This window comes from Hemicordylus capensis, chromosome 1, assembly GCF_027244095.1.
Source record: "Hemicordylus capensis ecotype Gifberg chromosome 1, rHemCap1.1.pri, whole genome shotgun sequence".
Taxonomy (NCBI): domain Eukaryota; kingdom Metazoa; phylum Chordata; class Lepidosauria; order Squamata; family Cordylidae; genus Hemicordylus; species Hemicordylus capensis.
The window spans coordinates 182,273,883-182,295,079 of NC_069657.1; the positions used below are offsets into that span (position 1 = coordinate 182,273,883).

General features: G+C 42.9%; 1 protein-coding gene across 7 annotated transcripts in view; it reads right to left on the reverse strand.

Moving 5' to 3' along the window:
- Positions 1-21,197, reverse strand: part of CACNB4 (calcium voltage-gated channel auxiliary subunit beta 4) — a 237,505-nt gene that overhangs the window by 50,574 nt on the left and 165,734 nt on the right. For all 7 annotated transcript variants that reach the window (XR_008312792.1, XM_053282304.1, XM_053282341.1 and 4 more), the window contains one exon: positions 6,053-6,172. Coding sequence is in view for 6 of the 7 variants with exons in the window: in XM_053282304.1 (XP_053138279.1) it covers positions 6,053-6,172 (120 nt within the window). In the remaining variant the exon portion in view is untranslated. The remainder of the gene's footprint in view (positions 1-6,052; positions 6,173-21,197) is intronic.

Sequence of the window (21,197 nt, forward strand, 5' to 3'; positions counted from 1 at the left end):
CTTTATTTTGGTTGTGAAAACAGCTGATGGTACCATTCTATTCCTATATAAACACACAGATACCTTAGGCAAGCTCTCCCGGCAGCACAGTTCCCGTCAATTACCTTTCAGTTCCAACGCTGCTCTGAAATGCTTAAAACCAAGCAACTTTGATGTTACTGAAGCTAAGCAGAACATATCTGTCTTGTACCCCAAACCTATTCATGTTCACTGATAAATTTTATTTAAATTATCTTTTAATTAATGTGGATAATGATATTATTTCTGTCATGGCCAGATTCTGTTATATTATTTGTAAAATGCAGGGCCACACAGAGGCCAATCACGCAGGCGCGTGGCATCCAAAATGGCCACCGCGCCGAGGGGAGAAGGCCAAACAGCCAGCCGGAGGGGGCCATAGAGAGAACCGGCAGGGGGAGGGGGAACCTCTGCAGACACACACACACCCCGCCGCTGCCTCCAGAAACTCCCCGGAAGAGAGTAAGGTTGAATTTTGTTTTGACAAAAAACATTCGCGAACCCCCCCAAACATTCGAGGGGTGTTCAATCCTGGGTCGGACTGAACAAGGGGTAGTTCGGTTTGACCCCGAACCATCGAACCAAACCAGTTCGACGTCGAACTGGCTCAACATCGAGCCAGTTTGCACATCCCTAGTGAGTGGCTGACTCGAGGGGGTGATTGACAGCTTCAGGGCGGGACTTCCTCCACACTTTGGGAGCTGTAACCATGAGTGCAGCTATGCTCACTGACATCTAATAAACCTATTCACTTCCAGACTGTTAGTGACCCAGATCAATGATCTAATTCAGAAGTTTTCGACCAGGGGTACTTGAACCCCTGAGGGTACTCTGAAACCTCATTACGGATACACAGGTACACAGAACCCTCTCATCTCCCTGACTTACTTGCATGATACACCATTGGCTCCCTCTCCAAAAGTGAGGGGAGTGTCATGCAGCATCCCTCCCTCCCTCCTCTCCACCTGATGGGCTGGCTATGTGCTCAGGCTCAGCCCACCCCTCCTTCAGTGTGTCTGACAGGCTTGGTAATGCCAGCTGGTGCTCAGTAACAGCATTGCCCTTACTCCTGAGAGTATCAGTCAGACTGAAGAGGGCTGAGCCTGAGCACTTAGCCAGTTACATAGAGACGAGGAGGGAGAGGTGTGGTCAGCTCAGAGATATGCTATGGAGTCTTGGTCATGAGGCTCCTTAGGGCAGGAGGAGGAAGGAAGCCACAGTATAGAGTTAGGGGATTTGTTTGTTTGGCCCAATTCCAGGGTGGATTCACTTATCTTTATTTCCCGCTAACTTTGGAAAGATTTACTTCTGGGTGTCACAATTCTTGGCTGTTTATATGGAGTACCTGAGCTGAAGCTTTCAGATAGAAGAAAAAAATGCTGAAAACTCATCTAACAGTAGCCCAGATCAGACATTATGCTGTACAAGTGTACAGATGTATACACCCATGCATGTGTTTGAGTGAATGACTGTCTCTGTGTCATTTTATAAGTGCACTTGCATACAGGCCCTTCAAATGCATGGTACAGGTAGGAAGTGTACTTCTGTACCTGTATGCAACATTACATGTGAATGACTATACCTGTGTACACTGTACACTCATTGTACATATGAATGGGCCTAGACCAGGGCTGCTCAACTTGGGCCCGCCAGCTGTTTTTGGACTACAACTCCCATATACCCCAGCCACAGTGGGGTTAACACCACATCATTTCTTTCTCCTGCTTTCTCCTAACACCACATCATTCACGCTGCTCTCTTTTGATCGGTTTAAGGATACTGCACTGTGGACATAGGTGTCACTGGCCCAATAGCCACAAATATTATTCTCTTCTATAAATATATTTGATGCTTTCATGATCTGTATTAATAGTCATGCCCCAACAAGTGGCAGGGAGTACCTGTGGTACACACTAAATGTGTACTATAGGCATAGCCCAAGGCCTTGCACTCACAAAGGCTTCCCATTTCTCTTCCATGAAGTGATAGGAAATTAAGTACAAATTTTATACCAAGGAAGACAAAGGTCCATCTTATTCATCTCTTTCCTCTGGCTGACAAGGACTCTGGCCTTCTTATGTGTCTTCCACGGACATATATGTCTATATGTCTTCCACAGACACATGACCCCTTGCCTCTTCACAGGCACATGGTCTTCCTATTTCATGCATGGAGCCTTCATTTAAGATGTTATGTATTTCTGAGTGACAAAGAGATGGCTGTGTTCTCTAAAGAGTGGGAACAGGGCCATCTGTGCTGCCTAGCACTACATCATAATCCATGAGATAGTTCTACACCCCCTACACAAGTGCCAGCAAAGAGCTGCATCAAGGGGAATCACAGGCAGCATATTTACAAAATGTAGTAGTAGTTGTTGTTGTATTAAACTGTTTTCTACCACTTTTTGAAACATTAGTCAGCACCAATGAATGGCAACACTTCCTATTTCAACAGCATTCTAATCATAGGTGGCAAATGACAATGGGTTAGGGTAGTGATCAGACACCCCTACCCCTAAAGAGTTAACAGGCAGTGAACCCTTGTCTTGACTGACACACTGGTGAACTCCAGGGCAGCCAATCAGTACAACAGTTGTGTGGGAGCTAGAGAGTAATCGCAGGGAATTCTGGGAACAAGAAGAGCAGTCTTTGTTGGAGAGAAGCGTGTGTGGAAAGGCTTAGTGAGGGGCAATGAACTTTGCTCCTTCATGGTTGAAGCCAGCATGGAGGTTTCTCTTATGGAATAACTCTGTAGATCCTTGAAAGAAAGGATTACAGGAAGCTTGTTTCTCCTCAGGAATTGGGTGAGTTCAAGGAAAAGGAAAGTTTAGTCTAGGGAAAAGTTTGTTTAGTCAGACTTTGAGTCAGAATTTCTATTTCTTTGGTGGGTGTATTTTGCATATTCCTGATACTGTTCTATTATTGTTAACCTGTAAGGTAATTAAAATAAGAAACACTAGCCTATGCCCATCCTGTCGAGGGTGCTGAAAAAGACTCTATAAACATTTAAATGTGCATTGAGACAATCTATTTTTGTGATCATACTAAGTATTCTTAACTGTATTTAGAAGCTGGGAAAGCCTCAGATGGAAACAGTCTGTAGTAAATGAATAAAACTGTTTTTTAAGTTATTTTCTTTTTACAAGACTCTCCGAGTTGGTATTTAACTCAAGAAAAGGCGGGAGGGGGTGGGTGGGTTGCTGAAGGGAGATTTTCTCTGGTGCAAAATGCATCTCAATGAGAGCTTGGCCAAATTAACAATTTAACTCCACATGCCGGCAGCAGGCCAGGGAGGGCAAATGGACTTATAAACTTCTTGTTAGCGAGGAAAAGGTGAATGGGAATCTTTCATCACTCCAATTCCCTTTCAGAGTAGCCTGTAGGAGAGATCTGGTAGCAACCTTTTGAACCTACTGATATTACAGAAATGTTTTAGGAGTAGCCTAGTCATGTAGCTCAGCAGGGATGATTCAGCATTTATTTCCCTCACATGAGCTTGCTCTGAGACAGGGGTGTAGCTATAATTGAGTGGATGGGTTCAAAGAACCCGGGGGCCCCCAGCTCCCGAGGGCCCCCCAGCTCCACCCCTCCCTAATTTCTTCATCTCCCTCACTCTAAGGGGCCACCGGGGACAGGGGCGGACACGAGCCCCCCTCCCCTAGCTATATCCCTGCTCTGAGACAAAGGCTTTAACCCACTAGTTAGTTTTAATGTATTTGGTACCAACATTCTAGCACAACATGTTACATTAGTTGCATCCATCAAATTTTTCTTATCTTTATGAACCCTCTCAAAATGCTCACACTGGTGGTTTTCCTCCACTGAGGATGGAGAGAGAGATATTTTCAGCTGTGCAAATGCTGATTGGATGCCAGGATTTCCTCTGACATTGGCTTGCCCTTTTGACAAATCATAAAGCCACCTCCCTCCCATCTGGCTGTGTAGAATGCCAATTAGCTGTCACTTGTGAGAATCACAAACCCTTTTCTTGCTCTGTTAAGAGCAATACTTCATAATAAAATAATAATAATAATAATAATAATAGTAATAATAGTAGCAGTAGCAACTAAACATGGTAAAGAAAAAATGTTTAACTCGATAAACCTACCAGGTATTGGGGGCAGGGACAGCTGAAAAAGCCAAATACCTGACTGAAATAAGGAGGGTGGAACTGCATCCATCCATCCATCCAATAGGGCTATGTGAGACTTTGATTCAGGGTCACCTCGACAATGTGATATATTATAAATGCAATATATGCAATGCAATATACTGCAATATAGTAGTAGTAGTAGTAGTAGCAGCAGCAGCTTTGAGGGAAGATCCCACTTTACTTTGGTCAATTTCTCCTCGTTCCCCTCTATAAGTACTCACCAGGCACTTAGAAGCAAGAGACAGACTGGTTCTATTTTAATTTTTACCAAATGTGACAATGTAGCGAGCATCTTCTACAGCGTCATTTTAAAATGACTCCCAGAAGTGGGTTTTCCCCCTTCTTCCCCTGCAATCCTGGGAAAGACACAGTGTTTCCTAGAATTGTAGCCTTTTCTGTAGCCATGGCTACATCCCTGAAAAAGACTACAGTTCCCAAGAAACGCTGATCCTTTCCCAGGACTGCAGGGAGTCACCTTTAATTATACCATGGAAAATGCTGCTACCTCACCACACTTGGATAAAAATAAAAATAGAGCCAACTAGCCTGCCTCCTACCTGTGCCAGGTAAGTACTTGGACAGAGGGACAAGACAAGGGAGGAGCTGAAGTGATCAAATTTGCTTTGGAAGCAAATCCACCCAGTTTGGCCATGATTACTTTGACTGAACCAGCAGCTTGTTGGTTTGGAATAAAAGCTTTCGTGGCTGAAAAGCCGCTAAATCAAATCAGCCAATAAAGTTTCACACATCCCTACCAGGCACATGCGTCAGAGCTTGCCCCCAGCAGGATAACCTGCATTGGCTCCTGAAGGAATGTACTTATGTTTGGGCTCTAAGTTCATTTCCCATATTTGCACCTCAAGCAGGCAGGCAGACCAAGAAACAGGCAACTGAATGCCAAGTTAGTTTGTTTGACCCCGACATAAACTGAAGCAATTTCTGAAACTGGTAATTTGTTTTCTATGCTTGCTAATTTGAATCCCAAAATGAACAATTCATTATCTCAGAAATTATCGTTCAGTCTCCATGTGAGGCCAAAAAGGCAACATCATACAGCTTTAGACGGAGGCTTTTTTTAGTGTAATTAAAAATAGAAGAATGGAGAAAAACCAAGCTTATAGGAAACATGATTTTATTTTTCCGTACACACACTGTTTTTCAGCTTTCTTGAAGTGCTTTGACATCTATGATCTTCCTCAGAGGAAGAACACAGGTGCTTCAAACAAGGCAGGGAATGTAAAAAACAGCTTGTAAAATAAAATAAAATAAAATAAAATAAATAAAATAAAATAAAAATAAAATAAAAATAAAAATAAAATAAAATAAAAATAAAATAAAAATAAAATAAAAATTCAAGCCTATTTCCCTTTTCTCAATTCTTCCACTGTGTTGTGTAGCCCTCCTTCAGTTTGCAGTTAATTTAAAATAGGCACACACTGTCACTGCAAAACTCTAACCAAATGGTAATATGTATTTGAGTAATTTTTAACAGCATACTGAAAATACAATTTCCCAGTAAATACCATTGAAACTTCTAGCTAAAAATAAACAAATTACCAGTTCTTGTTCAAATATAATAGTGAACTCTGCCTTCTGATCCCCAGTGCTTTTGGACTCCTGCAGTTCCTTGCCAGGCACATGCTGCCAGTGTTGGAATGATGAGGGGAAAGGGAGAGAGGCCTATAAGGAAATCCACAGACCTCCCTCTCTGATCCCCCTCTCCAATTTTAGCCAAATCAAGATTCGCATGCATAGCCTTTCAAAAAGAGCAGTTAAGGGAAGCAGAACAAAAGCTGGGATGGAGAGTTGGCCTCCTTGTAAATCTGAACACTGACTAACTGCCTCCTTCGCCATCTTGTTCTAGAAGTGATAGAAAAGACACCTTTGCTCTTTCAAGCTGAACCGCTGCTTGCTGCTCTCTCTCTTGGCGGATTGCTTCCCTGTCCTCTTCCAGAGAGACATCAGAGTCCGATGGTCTGCTTGTGTATGAATCTGCTGATCCCTAGGAAAGAGAAGGACATTATTAGCAAAAATGATGGATGGAGAACAGAAAGAAGCCAAATATGCAGAAAATTACTCAATGTCATGGATTTATATTTAACTATGTTTTGTCTTGGTGTTTTAGTTATTATTTCAACAAGAAATAAGTGGGCAGAACTCTCCCCCTCCCCCCGCTCAAGAGAGTAGTTTAGGGTTTTTCACGCTCACTCTGTATTTTAAGGAAACCAACTCGACGGGGGGGGGATCTCTTTCCCCCTCTCTGTTTTTTCGGGCCATTTTCAGGTTGGGCCATTTTCAGCCCATTTTGGGGTTCTCTGCGTTGCACGTAGAGCCCCAACATGGGTCAAAAACAGCCCAACCTGTCATTTGGGTGTAAGGCAGGCTCAGGAAAGAAGCTGTTGCCACTTCAGTCTCCCCTCACCTCTGTGAGTGCCCTCCCCCGCCGGCCGCCCCCTGTTTCTGCTAGCATCCACACCATGCAGCAGCGGTTGAAAAAAGTTTTTTTTTTTTAAAGATTTGACTTGCCCCCGATGCCCCCAAGCCCTAAAGCATGGGCAGCAATTTTTTTGCCTACAGGTGGCAAAAATATTAATCCCTGGTCACCACCCCCTTGCCATATATGTCAGTCTGCAAAACAAGGTGCTTAGTTTTATTTGTCTTAAGATGCCTGATAAAATAAACCATTTGCCCTTTCCTTCTGAAGCACCATAAAATATGTTATGGTGATAATTGGTTATTTTTGAGAGATAATTGGATATTTTTGGCTAAAGAATGCCATTTTTAGAGGAAGCATTTTCAGCCTAATCGGATTTTATTCATGTTCATCAGAACTACTGCAAATACTGGGATCAGGGCAATCCTCACAGTACGATTCCCCACGGATCTCATCTGTAGAGCCACACTGGGTTTGCTCTTAATTTGCATCTCTGGTTTAGTATCTTTCTTTAATTGTGTGCACTGGACACCATAGATACTGACAATGGCAGCGTTATTACACCATATTACACCAGGTGCTGCTGTCTGTCCCAAGCTTCAAGCATGTGATCTAGGAACTGCTTACGCTAAACAGGCACCTCATTACATTTTTATAGCAAATTTTAAATTGAACTAGACAGAAAGGAATGAAATGGAAAATACACACGTAAAAAAATAATGGTTTGGCAGAGTCAGATACAAGCATGTTTTTAAGAAGTCTATTTAACACAACTCTTCTTGTTGTTGCAAGAAGAAGCATTATATATTTATTCTACAGTGATGAAAGTGCTTCTGCGGCATTACTGGACACTCCAAAGCCGTGTAAAAGGCTGAAGTTTTAAAAGATGTCAACCATAGTAAACAGAAAGTCCCACAGACTCATCAACCTCCAAGGCCAATTCTCACAGTCAATTTAGCAGGGTTGAAAAAGAACCTTGTTTGTGCCCAAAAAGCAGAAATGTAGAATCTGGAGCCTTTTGCTTGCCAATATCTCAAACTGGCAGCCAAGGGAAGGTGGAAGAGCAGCATAATGCAGCACTTTCCAAAAACAGGTTGGCCAAAATTTCCTAGCCCTGCAATTTAGTCCATATTGATTTCTTATTTAATTGCTTTGTGATGTTGAACTAGTTGTTGTGATTGCTTCAGGACATGGCAAGTAAATGCCAAGTTCAACCAATGAGAGGATAACCCTAGCCGATATTGCATCCACTATATTACAAATGGTGGCACAGATTGGAAACTTCTTGACTGTGGACAGCCTTCAGTCAGGGTGAGCTCCAGTATGATCTTGAGAATTTCATCAAAGAACCAGGTTTAGTATAAACCTGTTGGTTGAAGCATAAATTGATTAACTTGCTTAGCTTGCTGGATAGGGCCACAGCTCAGTGGTTGAGCATCTGCTTTGCATGCAGAAAGTTCCAGGTTCAATCTCTGGCATCTCCAGGTCGGCCTGGGAAAGACTCCTGCCTAAAACCTTGGAGAAGCTGGCCTAGATGGACCAACGGACTGACTCAGTATAAGGCAGGTTCTTTGTTCCTAAATAAGGTGAGAGATAAGCACTGACTAAACTGTTAGCTGCTTCCATAAAAAGAAAATAGCAGCAGCACAGCAACCATCTCTTCCTATTCCTCTATAAGTCATTGTACTATACTACTCTATAAGTCAGTAAGTACCATTGAAATCCATGAGACAAGTTAGTAATGCCTAACTTAAAACCCCTTAAATTCAATGGGACTTAGTCATGACTAACTTAGTCTGGATGTTGCTGAACAAACCTGTGGCCAAAGAAAGCTGAAGGTATTTCAGGCTTCCATTTTTATAAATGTACTAGTTGCATCTACATATACTGTAAGGAGCACTCACTCTGCATAGCACCACTGTGCTACCATTCTCAACGTTCTCTGAAATCATTTTAAAGGTGTTAGGGACTGTTCGGATATAGGCAGCACTTGCAGGAGCAAGATCATGGTGTATGCTGGTATGAACTGGAGGAGCGGAGAGGAACAACATACTTTATGGAGGCCTGAGTTCCACAAAAGCCAGGCTGAGGTCTGCCTACAGAAGCAGCAACCCAAGGAAACAACACAGGTTGATTGTCAGGACTCAGGCAATGGGTTATACCCAAGATCTTATGTGGAGAAAATTGGAGGTGGATAAAACTAAAATCAGAGGCAGTGTTGAAGAAGAGAAGTTTCAGAATATGGCATACCAGACCCTAAGGAAGAGGAAGACAGTAGCTTAATGGTGCTCAGGCACCCTAAAGGACAGGAACTGGAGCGTTCATTCAAATGTTATCACCCACCATGGCAGGTCCTGAAAAACGCTTTCACGGAGCAGCACTTCACATGCCAACACTCCACAGGGGATCCATAACTCTGTGGGGGAAGCTCCTGTATTAATATCCCTGATCACATTGAGAATGTCCACAATAGCCCCCGTGACTGCTGGGAACATGCAATAGGCTGGTTGGAGACTCTTCACACACAATCAGGAATATCCTCATGATGGGCCATTTTTAAGCCACTGCTGTGGCTGCCACATGGAGTATAGTCACACTGACACATATTTTTGGCATATGGCCTTTGCTTTGCCTCAAGAAGCTGCTGCACCATAAGACAGAAGTGAACTTATAAAGCTGAGTCCTGAGCAGATGGGAAATGAAGGTAGACACGCAGCTCTAAACCTTGGTTTGCTTGTTCTATGGAAGCTCAATATACAGTATGATGTGGGTTCTTAACTATGGTTAGCACGATCTATGATCTCACATGCCGTCTCAACCCAGCCCACGTGTTCACTATACATGCCATATACTGAACACTCCCCCCCCGCACCCTTTAAGTAGATCTTACACTAAGGTTATAATCCTATGTACATTTATCTGGGAGTAAGACTCACTGAGAACCACCTAATGGCACAGCAGGGAAGTAACCTGCCCAGAGAGCAGGAGGCTCAAATCTCCACTGGTTCAAATTGGTTCAAATCCCCACTGGTGTGTTTTCCAGAATACAAGAAACTCCTGTGTTGGACAGCAGCAATACAGGAAGGTGCTGAAAGATATCATCTCATACTACCAGTGGTGTAGGGGTTAGAGTGCTAGACTAGGACCAGGGAGAACCGAGTTCAAATCCCCATTCAGTCATGATACTTGCTGGGTGACTCTGGGCCAGTCACTTCTCTCTCAGCCTAACCTACTTCACAGGGTTGTTGTGAGGAGAAAATTAAGTATGTAGTACACTGTTCTGGGCTCCCTGGAGGAGGAGCGGAATATAAATGTATAATAATAATAATAATAATAATAATAATAATAATAATAATAATAATAATAAATAATAAATAATGGCGGCGGGAACAGCATACAAGCCATAATCACCTGGGCTATACCTATTATGGCACAGCACGGAAGTAACAGATACAGTGCAGGAATAATAGACTGGACCCAGGCAGAGCAAGAGACGCTAGATTGTAAGACCAGGAAAATAATGAGCATCAATCATACTCTGCACCCCCGCAGTGATGTCGATAGGCTATACCTCCCTCGCAGCTCAGGTGGAAGAGGAATGCTGCAAGTCCATCAAACAGTAGAGGAGGAGAAAAGAGGCCTTGAAGAATATATCAAGGACAGTGAAGAAGATGCACTTCAAATGGTCAATAACGAGAAACTATTTAACACCAATGAAACAAAGCAGGCCTACAAGAAAGAACAAGTCAAGAACTGAGCAGAAAAATGGAAAAATAAGCCACTGCATGGTCAATATTTGCATAATATAAGTGGAAAATCAGACATCACCAAGACCTGGCAATGGCTTAAGAATGGCAACTTGAAGAAAGAAATAGAGGGTTTAATACTGGCTGCACAAGAACAGGCACTAAGAACAAATGCAATAAGAGCAAAAGTCAAAAAACCAACCACAAACAGCAAGTGCCGCCTTTGTAAAGAAGCAGATGAAACCGTGGACCACCTAATCAGCTGTTGTAAAAAGATCACACAGAGTGACTACAAACAAAGGCATGACAAGGTAGCAGGGATGATACACTGGAACATCTGCAAAAAATACAAGCTACCTGTAGCTAAAAATTGGTGGGACCATACAATTGAAAAAGTGGTAGAAAATAAAGATGCAAAAATATTATGGGACTTCTGACTACAAACAGACAAACATCTGCCACACAATACACCAGATATAACTGTAGTTGAGAAGAAAGAAAAACAAGTCAAAATAATCGACATAGCAATACCAGGTGATAGCAGAATAGAAGAAAAAGAAATAGAAAAAATCACCAAATACAAAGATCTACAAATGGAAATTGAAAGGCTGTGGCAGAAAAAGACCAAAATAATCCCAGTGGTAATTGGCGCCCTGGGTGCAGTTCGAAAAGACCTTGAAGAGGTCAACACCATAGGGGCCACAGAAATCACCATCAGTCAATTACAAAAAGCAGCTTTACTGGGAACAGCCTATATTCTGCGATGATATCTATAATAATAACAGCAACAATATTGATAATAAAATTCAGCCACCCCAGGTCCTTGGGAAGGACTCGATGTCTGGATAAAACAAACCAGTCAATAACACCTGTCTGACTGTGTAAACAACAACAACAACAACAACACTGCGCAGGAGATGGCAATGGTAAATCCCTCCTGCATTCTACCAAGAAAACCACATGGCTCTGTGGCCACCAGGAGTCAACACCGACTTGATGGCACAACCTTTCCTTTCCTTTCCAACCCACTAAACAATGGGACTGAGCAAGCACGCACTGGATTCCACCATACATTGTCTCATATAATAGCAGACTGCTGTACCATAAAATAAACAGTAAACATGTTTTTTTCTTTTTTGCACCAGGGCTTCTGAGTATAGAAAAGGAAAGAGAGAAGTTTGTGTATAACAGCAGAGCTCTGGAATTGTGAATAAAGGACCAAATGGGTTCCAAAGATAACAACTGGTTAATTAATGTCCATAAAGCACTTTGGAGATGTAAAGGTCTATAAAAATGCCAGATATTATTGCTACTATTTTACAGGCTACCTACACTCAACGGCAGCTAAAAGAAAAATTACAGCCTGGAGATAATAAATCAAAGGCCATAATAAACATGTACCATATATAGCCCAGGGACACTGGCTTGCTTCCTAGCTGCTGCTACGTTCTGTACACAATAATGCATCTGGAGCATATAGGAAGATTTCCAAGTCAACCACTGCCTCCAGGTTCCCTTTCACCAGTCCTAATGCAGAGATCCCAAGCCAGAAGGGAAGGGTTAGGGCTGCATGTTTAGATATGGGTCAAGTAATTTTGTCTTTCTGATTCAGTCTTTTCTAGGAGGATCTTAGACAATAGAGCAACATCATGTCTCATTCTGTGACCTTATTCTTACAGACATTGCAAACTTGCTTCAGGCACCCTGAGTGTCCCCTCTCTCCAGGAACAGGGAGAGATCTCCATACAATGGCCTCACCAACCATGATGTGCAACTAAAAAAATTAAAAAAGTCCACAAAGTAAAAATCCAAGGGTTTTTTTAAAAACGCAGTTAAATACTGAATCAACTGCTTTCTGAGTTAACTCAGCTGCTTTCTGAGATAACATGCCTAGAAGACCCCCCCCCCAAATTAAAACAAGGGTGGCGGTGGGGGACTATGTGTTTCATCTCTGAAAGCCACAGATAGAATGACTTGCCAACAATTTCTCAAACTCAGGATTTTTGTGTTAGGACAATTTATGGGTCCAATTTTTTTTGAAAGTACACATTGTCCAGTAATTCCCTTTGTGACGCTTATGGCCCGACATCTTCAGATTAGCCAACACTCAGCTATCTGCCTCAGGGTTGCTAATTACTGCATATAATTATTTGGAGTCTTAGTCTGATCAGATTCTTGATGCAAGAAAAATTGGAACATTTTTGAAGGCATCAATTTCTGTCTGCATTAACTCATTCAGCCATTGCCACCACAAGTGCTCATTTATTTTGTCAGACATTTCACACCTCTTCCCATAACATCGCCAACTCTCAAAGCAGACAATCTGGCTTTTTCTTGCTGTGTTTAATCCTCACCATCTGCAGAAAACAAGTTTGAAAGTGTGGCACCATCTTAAAACACGCAGCACAAAATGTGCAGAATACTGTATAATATGTGTAAGAGCAAGCTTTCATTGTTACAATGCACAAACTGGAGAAGAGAAGATGTTTCCCTGTTTACCCAAACTAAGTTTTACTTATACACTTTAGAGTGCAACTGCTCCCTCCCAAAGTCTAGTAATTATTGCTGTGATAAAACAAAGACATTCATTGGGCTGATTTAGGCATAATGCAGAATCGTAGTTAAATCTGGTTCTGAGCACTGTCTGTAAGGCTCACGAGTGTGCACTCTGCTCTTCCCATGCCCATAAGAGCTTATACTTCTGATTTGGGTTAGAGTAAACCAAGATCTGTTACGAAGTCTGAACCCACCAATCTTGGTTTATTTTAACTTGAAATAAACAGTGATCTATAACTCACTTTAAACCTTGCGTGAACATCACACTTTTTTTCCAAATAAATATTTGAAATAATATGAAGAATATATAAAGTTTGATTCAGATGTCATGACCAATCTTTATTCTAACCTAAATCAGAAGTAGATGCTCGCATGGGCATGGGTGGAAGAAAGGGAGAACACACTTTTGAGCTTTGGAGATATTGCATGGTACCATCCTCTCCCCTACCTCCCAAGTGTGACCCTCAGTAAGGGATATATATTTGGAAGGCAAAGAACTTATTATGGAAGCAGGGGAGAGCAGTGAATATAGATTCCCCCTCCCCCTACATGCACTCTGCTATTTGGTTGAGTCCCAAAGAATTCAGTAAACAATCTTTCTGCACTGGAATGCAGCTCTGCTACATTCCAAAGTTGTTGCTCTGAATCGCTGTTCCGTCTAAGGCATGCGCATGATCACAGATTTTCTGAAGTCTGTTCAGTTAATTTTAGATCCCGCTCAGGTTGAATCAGGAAGGTTCCACTCTAAATATATGTGTGCACACACTGCCTTGATACTTCCACCCAGAACAAAACTAATTCCGCACACAGATGAAAAAAATTAAAGAGAACATTGCTCTGGATGTCAGACATTGTATATTATCATTTTAATCCTGGTAATAAGTTAAACACCAAATGGCTTCTTGCTGAAAACATATTACAGATCCAAGATGGAATATTACCTGTAGAACCGCCCCCACCCCCCAAAAAACCCTTTCAAAGCAATGCTGATTAATGTTATGAAGACCACAGGCTTTATTCTGATGCAGAGGAACAACTGTGGGGAAAAACAATTTCAAGTTACTAACCAAATGCAGTTATTTCTGCCTTTGGCTTGGTCAGAGAGCATCCCTATGTCTGAAGGAGCAGACATACTGTGCAACTTCCTTCAATAGAGATAATGGTCTGAAGCTGCTCTCGGTTAGAGTCCATTCAAGTTTATGGTGGTGGTGGGGATTTCCCCCTTCTCTGGGACATCAGATTGCCAGGAGAACTGCCTATGCACTTTGGTCTTCACAAGAGGTCTTGCTATGTGTCTCACATCCATATAATATATGATTAATGGACACAAAACAAAGGACCTTCTTGGTAGTAATCCCCAGATTATGGAACAAATCGACACAAGAAATTTGGCTAGCAGTTGAAAACTGCGTTGTTTAGGCATGCTTTTAAATCTTTGATTCATGGTTTTGTTTGACACCTGTTTTATTTATTATTTGCCATTACTGGTACTGCTAGTTTGTCCTTAAAAAAAAAAAATTATATGCGTTAATCACTGTTGCTAGCCAACTTGGGCACTCCACTGTGGAGCTGAAAGGTTGAGCAGAACTGTTTTTATAACTTATAAATAAATAAAAATAGTCAGGATATTAGCCTTGTGTCTGTTGGATTCATCACTGCCCCATGCAAAGAGCTCGATGTCAAATGAGTTGTAGCTGGTTTCTGCTCCCAACATTCTTTATTGTTACACAATACACTCTGTCACTTTTGCTCAGCAATAGTGGACTTTCATGGCTGTTTACCCCAGCCACTCACCATACTCCCTTCCTACTCAAGAGCTTTATACCCTCTGGCTTGCCATGAGGGTGTAGCCTCACCAGGAAGCAGCTTGGAGCCTCCTTCTCCCGACCTCCTTCTGGGCTTATTCTCCAGGGTCAGCCAATGGCAGGAAAATGCTTCAGGGGTGGAAAATGTATACCAGGTGGCCCTGCTCTCCACCTGCATTCCTCCTGGACCAGCTGTGCTAGCCCTGCAGGGAATTCCACCAGGTCCTAAGGGTGCCAAATTCTCTTCCTCTGCCACCAAGCCTCTGGCCGGTTCATTCCCAGGTGCACAGCTCACAATGTCCCAATAATATTTTCTCTGGAATGACTCCAGGAATGTGTTTGGGGCCACTTCTATCTGAATTACCTTGATTTGCGCATGTGTTGATTTGCGCATGTGTTCAGTTGTTCACAGCTTCTATCATCACTGAGTGCTGAAGCTTACCCTCAAATTTTATACAGAGGCTTTACAAGGAAATGAGGCCATAACTCAATTGTAGGTGCCTTCTATTGAGTCAGACCATCAGTCTATCTAGCTCTGTATTGTCTACAATTACGGGTAGTGGTTCTCCAAGGTTTCAGACAGAGGTCTTCCCCAGCCCTACCAGGAGATGCCAAGGAGTAAACCTGGGACCTTTTGCACACACAACACATGCTCTAACACTCAGCTATGATGCACTGCCATCCCCATCTAGCTCTTCAGTTATGTGTCAGAAACCAAGTCCTCCAAGTATAAAAGTATATCCTTACACAATCATTACCTTAAGACCAGGTTTCCCTTATTAGATATCCCACATAACCAGCTATTTCTTACATCAGAGATTTGCTCAGTTCTCACAGTAAAACCTTTGGCTCCACCAGTTCCAGAAACACTAACCAGACAACCAGTCCAGTTCTAACAACTGTCACACTGCCAGTGCAGGTGCTTTGGTGGCTTACTAGTAAGGAAGACACAAATACTGCTTTTCTTTGGTGGGCCTACAAGAAATATGAAATATTTTCAATAAGAACAATAATTAAAAGAGCTGATGATTCTATTAAAGGATCCAAGAGCAAACATTAATACTGACAGGAAAGCAATTTTTAAAATCATTTCTAGGATAGTACACAATTATAGAAAGAAAGATGTCCATTATTAGCATTCAAGGAAGTATACCCAAGCAGATTTATTTCATGGGAATTTCCGTTGTGGGGGGAGGGAGAAATCAGAAAACATTTTTCCCCATTGAAATGTGTTCCCTTTCTTTATGAAATTGGGCACTTAGACACTTTCATTGCCGTGCACAGCTGGCTAATTCCTCCAGCTGTCCGGTGACAAGACAAGAATGTTAAATTGCTATTAAGGAAGGGTCTGATGAATAAAATACTGTACACTTTAAAGGAACCACAGCAACTCTGTTATCATCTACAACCATGCAAGGCTCCACACATTTTGGCTGACCTTGATAGCTAGTCCATTATTTATCAATGTTAAACCACTGGCTCCACCCATTCCAGTAACACTGATTAGATAACCAATCAAGTTATCTTCAAACTCCTCTCAATTCCTACACCTCTCAGTCCTCTGGTGCAACCAGAAGCGGGTGGGATGACTATCTCATTTATGGAGAGCTGGGCTATGTCATGCTGAGAAGTCACCTGCATCCCAGTCTGCAAAAGGAACATAGGGACATAGGAAGCTGCCATATACTGAGTCAGACCATTGGTCTATCGAACTCAGTATTGTCCTCACAGACTGGCAGTGGCATCTCCAAGGTTGCAGGCAGGAATCTCTCTCAGGTCTATTCTCATCCCAAACCACCCTGCCTTGCCTCCTGTCTCTGAACCCCAAACCCCCTCCCCCTCACCAACCCTCCCTGGGGCCTCAAAGTAGGTCTACACTTTCACGTGAAGTAAACGTGGAAGGGGTAGGAGGTAATACTGTTATCATGGAAGACATGGAGATAAGGGTTGAATTAACCCAATAAGCCCCTTTGAACAATACTTGACACGATCTGAGATCCAAGGAACAAATGCCTACTATCCTATTGCCTCACTTCTACGTGAACAGCAACTCTTTGTCTGAATGGGTCCATGCCTTACACATAACACCCTCCAATCATGGGTTGTCGGGCCAATTCCTATAATATACTTACATGGAATGTTAATGGATTAAGGTCACCAAATTGTAGGCAAGAGATCCTACATTTTTTAACAAAATGGAACTATCACAACTATGTTCTGCAAGAGACCCATTTCAAAAATGAGAGCCACCGCTTTTCGGCACAACAGCAATGGACAGTGGGCCCATCCTTCTGGTCCTATGATGGGAGGGGCAATGCAGGGGTAGCAATATTGTTTAAAGACAGACCTGATCTCAAAATCGAGAGGGTATTGGAAATTGATCAGGGCAGACTAATGTATGTAGATTTTACTGTCAGGGGTGACCCAAGCTCGGCAACCACTCTAAGGCTCGACCGAGCCTTTAGACTCTGCGCCATATATGCCCCGGTACAATCACACCTTAGGAAGGCTCTTTGGGCTAAACTAAAAGATATATGTGACACCAAGCGCCACCTCCTGATCGCGGGAGATTTTAATAACAGAGCCCAGCTGAGCGACAGGAAAACCTTTTTGGGAGGCCTCCCAGTCTCCCCCTCAAGTCCCTCTCTAACGAATGAGGAAAAAGCTCTCCAACGTTTTCTGAGTGAGACTTTGGGTTTAGATTATAAGGCCTTGGGGGTATATAATGATTTGGATTTTCCCCCAATCCGTTACGAAGAGAACTTTAAATCGCAGTATAGACATAAATTTAAAACCGGAGTCAAATTTACATATTACCACCCGAGATCAGCTAGCCGGCTAGATAGACTCTGGGCTCCCCCTTCTTTTGAAGTCTACAGGTGTAAACTAGTACTTACCCCATGGTCAGACCATGCGGCTGTGGGATTTATTTGTAATCTCTCTGAGGTAATTCCACATGGTAAGCCCTTGTGGCGATTACACCCAAAAATGTTAAGTGATTAATATCTCAAAGGTGTCCTTTTATCAGAACTGAGGCGACAGATTCCCTCGGCTATTAAAGACAGAAGATGATCTTTTGGGAGCCTGGGAGATACTTTAAAAGAGGGTGGGCTGCTGTACTAGGGCAGTGACCAGCCGGACATATAAGAGAGGGGTCAAAAATTATCAGAAAGCGATCACCCAACATCTGAGGATTGTTGATAAGGTGAACAGGGGAGAAGCCTTCGATGTGGAATCATACCGCCGCTACAAAGAGACAATCAGAACATTTCAAAATGAGCTGCGGCACAGGCGTTTAGAAAGTAAGTGGTATCGCTTCAAGGGTCTGTAGTTGAAAAAGGGGAGAGGGCAAAGGACAAGATGCATTCATCTAGTTTGACATTCCAAGGCCTGCAATCGGATGGAAGTAGCCCACTAATGGCCAACCCCCACGATATGTTAAAGATCATGGCCCAGTTTTATACAAACTTGTATGCATTGAAGCATATTTCTGTAAAGGACATTCAATCCTATCTAGATAGGTTCTGCAGTCTGAATGAATATGGTCTCGGCTATTCCCTCAATGAGGGGGGAAAAAGCTCTTTGACCCATCCTGTAACGATAGAAGAGGTCAGAGCAGTTATCTCAGCGGGAAAGAACACATCAGCCCTGGGGCCTGATGGTCTGACATGGCCTTTCTATAAGATTTACGCAGACCAGCTACTACCAGTTTTAGTAAAATTATTTAATTTTGTCCTAGACAATGGGCGTTTAAATAGGTCCTTTGGGGACGGCCTAATTTTTCCCCCAAGAAAGGTGACACCACTTTACCACAAAACTGGAGACTGATAACCCTCACAAATATCGATTACATAATCTTTGCCAAAATCCTAAATAATAGATTGGCGAAAGTGGCTCCTAAATTGGTCCACAGCTTGCAGACAAGCGCTATCTCAGGAAGAAAGATGACAGACTCATTATGTCTGCTGAGAGAACTTTTTTACTCTATACAGAATGAAAGTTGGAAAGGTCACCTCCTCTTATTGGATCAAGTTAAGGCCTTTGACAAAGTGAACCACAATTATCTGTGGACATTGTTAAAAGCTAAGGGTATACCACCCCTATTCGTGACTTGGATACAGCTGCTCTATACAAATGCAAAGGTGACACCACAGATTAATGGATGGCGGAGTGACCCGATCATTTTGCATTCAGCTGTCCGCCAAGGATGCCCACTGAGCCCATTACTTTATGTTTTTGCCCTGGATCCGATCCTGATCAGGATTCAGAGAGAACCCCATCTGCAAGGACTCTCGGTCTCTATCCCTCCGCCCTGCGAGATCTTCCCGGGAGGGAGGAGGAGGGAGAGTGAGGGGATAGCCGAACCACCTGTCCACTCAGAACCGCACTCTGAGTTTAGGGTTAAATTTGTAGCTCATGCCGATGATGTTACATTACTGTTATCGAATGAAAATGAAATCTCTGTAATACTAGACCTCTTCTGGGAATATGGCAAGATCTCGGGCTCAGAATTAAATGCTGACAAAAGTGTATTTGTTAAAATGGACCCCGGACGCCAGCAACTCTCATGCCTACCCATCTCTGAATGTAAAAGAGAAGGGGCCCCAGAGTCCAAACTGAAGTGGGTAGATACAGTAAACATTTTGGGGATTGAATATGGGATTAAGGAAAAAGTCTTGGGGGGGGGGGAATTGGACAGATTGGGAAGAAAAAGTAATGCTTAAAATCACCATGTGGAAAAAATGGAGCCTCGCCATGTACCAGAAAGCGGTTTACATCCGGACTTACCTGATACCCCCGGTGCATAACCTGGTGGTAGTCTATCCTCCCCCGCTCGATCTCCTTTGGAGAGTTGAAAGCCAGATCTTCCGTCTAGTATGGCACACAGCGTCCTTCCCTTTGGCCCGTGCGGTAGCATTTAAGGAGGTTGAGCGGGGAGGCCTAGCCCTACCTGCCCTGCAACCCTATTTTGTAACTGAATTCATGTCCTACAATTTTGGAAACTGGATTTTCATGAATGTCCATAATATGTCCAACCTCCTGCAAAACACCTGGGTCTCGCTTTTCGCTCTGCATTGGCGCAAGTCAGCATGGGGCACAGCATGGTGGGGGAAAGGATCTTTCAATGGTAATATCACACAAGTATTAAAAAAAGAACACCCGGACTACTTGAGAGATTTGTTATTCACACTTTTTAAAAAATGGAAGGTTGAACCGGATCTATTTAAAGGATCTTCCTCAGTTAAGCAGCTAAGGAAAACAATTTATGGAGAGATTCTAGAAGTGGGTTTCTTAAAACCTGATTTAGAACGTAAACACTACAAACACCGCACTTCACAGTACTTGTTGCAACCCGATCACACTATCGCTCTCTAAGGAGAAAAAAGTCCCTTTCCATTTATGGGAAACAAGGTGGCACTTATACCATCAAGTACTACCACTTAATGCGGCTAAGCCATGGCTCCCAGAGGACCAGCAAGAGTGCCCTAAAATCACCTGCAAACAGAAAGCTGGTGAGCTAGGTAAAACATTCAGGGAAACCCACTCACATTTCTTAAAAGAGTGTGTGGTAGCCAAAAGAGTGTGGCAGGGAGTAAGCAAGCTGTTAGAGTGGCCTGATTTGGAAAAACAGACTTGGGAAGAACTAACATCGGGTTTGAGCGATAGAACCTCTTTTCGAGGTCCCAGAAAGAAACCTTCAAGGAAACGGGACAGAACGGGTGCCCTCATACTAGGGAATTGGAACATTCCCCTTCTTGTAATCAGGTTAGTAAACCTGTATGTCATTTATGCAATGCTCCTGCATAGGAATAGGGAGGGAAGACGCGACCAAGAGGTTCACGCAGAGACAGAGATGAGACAGTAAATCTCTTCTGGAAAAGTTTGTATGGTTATGTGCAAAAAGACAAGAGTATCTCTTCTAAACAGCAATGGGACAAATTGTGGAAATGGACGTCAGATGTAACCCCCCCCCCCCCCCGATTACCTGATGTGCCTTGAAATCCCCCACCCCCGAGTTACAGTACTACCTGCATATACTTCATAACCTTGTGGGTTTCCAAATCATTGTGTGTAAATCTTTGTAGATATATCATGTACAATCACTTTGTATATAATTGTGCTTTGGCAACGTACTGTATGCTTGGTAGTTTGTTGGTTCAATATTCAATGTCCTATTAAAAAATAATAAAAATAAAAATAAAAATCTTGTCCTATCTTGGAGATGCTGCCAGGGAGGGAACTTGAAACCTTCTGCTCTTCCCAGAGCGGCTTCATCCCCTGAGGGGAATATCTTGCAGTGCTCACACATCAAGTCTCCCATTCAGATGCAACCAGGGCAGACCCTGCTTAGCTAGGGGGACAAGTCATGCTTGCTACCACAAGACCAGCTCTCCTCTCCTAGCATCTCTCATAACTTCTGAGTGCCTGCCACCTTATTGTGCGTGAACAACCACAGCCTTTGTGGTTGTCTTGGGAGGGAAAAGA